Source organism: Neophocaena asiaeorientalis, unplaced genomic scaffold (genome assembly GCF_003031525.2).
Source record: "Neophocaena asiaeorientalis asiaeorientalis breed wild unplaced genomic scaffold, Neophocaena_asiaeorientalis_V1.1 scaffold833, whole genome shotgun sequence".
Lineage (NCBI taxonomy): Eukaryota > Metazoa > Chordata > Mammalia > Artiodactyla > Phocoenidae > Neophocaena > Neophocaena asiaeorientalis.
In genome coordinates, this window is record NW_020173426.1 from 7968 (window position 1) to 11717 (window position 3750).

The window sequence follows — 3750 nt, forward strand, 5'->3', positions numbered from 1 at the left end:
GCCAGTGTGCCTTTTCTTTTACAGCCCACCATGTGTCCTGGGACCCCGCCTTATACTGCAACTTTCCCGTCTGGTATGTAGCCTGGGACTCATCCATTTTCTGCAAGGTTTGCAGGGAAACAGCTCAGAGCTTTCAGAGAGTTAGTATTTCCCAGGAAGTCTTTAAAGAAGCAGCCAAGAGGAGGACACCCTACTCCATGCCTCCACCTTGAGGAATGACGCGACAACCCACCCCAGAATAGAGGAACCCGCACAGAGCCCCACCCCCGCTTTCGCTCCTGGGAAACCCAGGGCAGAGCTGTCACCATGAGGTACTGACTGACTTCCACCTCCAGGGTCTCAGGTCTCTGGAGGGGAGAGGAGACGCTGCGAGTGAAAGGAGGACGCTTAGTTAGAATTGCAGGAACGTGCCTCCTTAGAACAAAGGAGACATCATAGAATCCCTGCTACAATCCGACGCGTGCTAAAAGGCTAGCGGCAAGACTGTTAGGCCCAACGCACCGTCAGTTTTGCCTCGGGGTTTCAGGGAATGAAGACGTTGATCTGAGGCTGGTGGTCTCAGATCAACAGAGGAAAACATCCTAGGCTTTATTTGGCGTCGAGAGGAGACTGAGCGAGGACTGAAGGCACGCTCAACCCGGCACACACACTTGCTGTCCCTGCGGTCCACCCTGGGAGGCCCCGGGCAGGGCTGTCAAACTCCGGCGGGGGCCGGGGATGGGGGGCGGCTTGGCCTGGTGGGGGTGGCAACATGAGCGACGACTGAAAACCCTAACAAAGGGGGTGGCAACATGAGCAATGACTGAATCTAAGTGTATGAATGATATTGCGGAAACGCAACGCTGGCTGACTGTGGATCTGAGGCTCGTAAGCAACATAAGCCGGGCTCTGGGAGAGGACGCGGAGGGGCGGGGCAGGTCTGATTTTCTGTTTCGTGCAGCCAGCTGAAGGCTAAGTGCAGCTCTAGACGGCGTGAAGCATGCCTGCATCCGCGAGCAAAGGAACTAGCTCCTTGGGACTCATTGAAGTATAAAAGTTTATAATTTTACAGCAGTTGAAATACTGACATCAATATTAAACCCATCAACCCCTGCTCCTGTTGTCAGCTTTGGAAGGCCCCAGCAGGGGTGGCCCGCTAAGGCTCTCCCTCATTTCCTCCTGGGATGGGGGGTGGGGTTTAGGGAGGGAAGGCCATTGGTGGAAGGAGTTTAGCTTCAGAGCCGTAAAGGGGAGGATGGCCGGGCCCTGCCAACAGTTGACAGGATGATCCTAAATGTGAACTGAGAGGATTACAGAGGGGACCACACAGAGCCTAGACCTGCCAGCCCAAGGCACACTGACTTCTCTGCAGGGGTCTCAGGGGACAGGCTGATCAGAAAAGGAGCCCTGTGGGTCCTCGAGCAGTGCCCTCAAGGACCCTGCAAAGGTGGCCTTGGTTAAAGCCAGGGAGGAATCTCCCCGCTGAAGGTGCTCACAGCATCTCCTTGTCCCTCCCCCAGGTGCCCTCGTTGCCTGCCTTCCTGCGCACACTCCCGCCTGCTGGCCCTGACCTGTGTCATCATGCCTCGGGGCTGGAAGAGCAAGCGCCGTGCCCGTGAGAAACACAGTCAGGCCCGGAGTGAGGCTCAGCATCTCCAAGATGCTCAGGCCCCTGCAGCAAAGGAAGAAGAGTCTCTCTCCTCCCCCACCCCTCCTCTTGGTGGTAATCTCCAGAGCTCCCCTGCTTCTGGGTCAGGTAGAAGATCCCAGGGGTCTCAGAGAGCCCCATCCACTACCACTACTTCTGCAGGTGTTTCATGCACAAGATCTGATGAAGGTGCCAAGAGCCAAGATGAAGAAAAACCAAGCACCTCTCAGGCATCACTCAGCACTGATTTTTCCTGCAGAACTGTTGTAGACCAGAAGGCAATTCTGTTGGTGCAATTCCTGCTGTGCAAGTATAACATGAGAGAGCCCATTACAAAGGAGGGTATGCTGAAGCATGTCATCAAAAAGTACAAAGAGCAGTTCCATGAGATCCTCAGGAGAGCCTCTGAGCTGATGGTGCTGGCCTTTGGCATTGATGTGAAGGAAGTCGATCCCACCAGGCACTGCTACGCCCTTGTCAGCAAATTTCAGTGCACCAGTGATGACAGGATGAGGGGTGAGGAGATCATGCCCAAGACCGGCCTCCTTATGACAGTCCTCTGTGATCTTCATGAAGGGCAACTGCGCCACTGAGGAGGATATCAGGGAAGTACTCAATGTGATGGGGATATATGCTGGAAAGAAGCACTTCATCCATGGGGAGCCCAAGAAGCTCATCACCAAAGATTTGGTGCAGGAAGGGTACCTGGAGTACCGCCAGGTGGCCAACAGTGATCCTCCACGCTATGAGTTCCTGTGGGGCCCGAGAGCCCATGCTGAAACCAGCAAGATGAAAGTCCTTGAATTCTTGGCCAAGATTCATGATACGGTCCCCAGTGCCTTCCCACTCTTGTATCAAGAGGCTTTGAGAGATGAGGAAGAGAGAGCCCAAGCCAGATTTGCAGCTATGCTTCTCACTGGTGCCGTGGCCAGTGTGCGTTCTGGGGCCGACTTCCAGGGCAGCTTCTCCCACCTGTAGTGAAATCTGAAGCACCTTCCTGCAGTAGTGTAGGGGCTTAGGTGGTGTTGGAGGGATCACAGTGAATAGCATATTAGAATAACTTACAGATTTATGTTTTGTTGTTGAAGGTTTTCAAATGTTGCTTCTTCTTTAAAAAAGTTTAATTAGCTTCAGAATCTAAGTATATGAATGATATTGGTTACATACTTAATGCTGTTTATGAAGTTTAAGAGTAATAGTTTTGCCATTTTATTAAACAAATAGGGTAACCTTCCATCTTTTTTAGTGACCTGGAACAAGAAAAGATAGCATTGTAATAGGCATTTCCTTAGAAATGTGAAAGAAATTAGCAGTAAAATAGTTGGGATCAAAAAATAGAGAAAAATGTAAAAGATGATCAATTCTCGGTTTCCCTTATTCCTTGTATTTTGCTGTTCTGTAAAATAAAAGTTATACACCTGAACTTGCTTCGTTTATTCAATAATATAGGAGAAATAAAATCATAATAAGTTGTTCATTTTTTTTCCCCTCAAACATTAGTTGAGCATCTGCTCTTTGGAAGGCTCCATGGTAGGATGGGGGGTGGTAAGAAAAAGAAGACTGAGCCTTTTCCCATTGAATTAGAGTCTAGCAGCAGCTAACATATAAGGAAGATGGTGAGATGCCCTCTAAGACAAAAAAGACAAGCAAAAAAAAAGGATGAGGGGGAGGGGGAGGGCCAGATGAGAGCACTTAAGTATAAATGTCCTGAGGCAAGACAACTTGGAGCCTTGGAAAAACCTCAAGTCCTTCAGTGAGAGGTAATTTTCAGTTAAGATGGGTGGTGGGTCAGAGGAGGGTGTGTGAGGGTGGTGAGCAAGGGCCAGACCCTTGCATGGTGTGTCTCAGAGTTGAGAAACTGAGCCTCCGATGGAGAACTGCTTTTAGCGGTTATTTGGGGATCATGGATTAACCAGAGAGAAATCTCCACGTGGGGAGGGAGTGGAAGGTACCCTGTGCTCTTGTCCCAGTGCACAAACTAGGTGTTTTATCCACATCATCACCAAGGAGATTCTGATAAATAAGGGTGATACTTCCTTGAGGTGGGATGCCAAGAAGCCACTGGGCCCATATCCTACTCTTTAACCTGGACTGGGAGAAACAGAGCCTGCTCCATTAGTAGG

The 3750-nt window shown here is 50.4% G+C and overlaps 1 protein-coding gene across 1 annotated transcript; it reads left to right on the top strand.

Annotated features, from left to right (window-relative positions):
- The first annotated feature begins 1560 nt into the window (after nucleotides 1-1560).
- Nucleotides 1561-2605, top strand: LOC112401209 (melanoma-associated antigen B10-like). Its single transcript, XM_024747304.1, is given in 3 exon segments — nucleotides 1561-1702; nucleotides 1817-2189; nucleotides 2191-2605. Coding segments are annotated over 3 exon segments (930 nt in total).
- Nucleotides 2606-3750: the final 1145 nt, after the last annotated feature.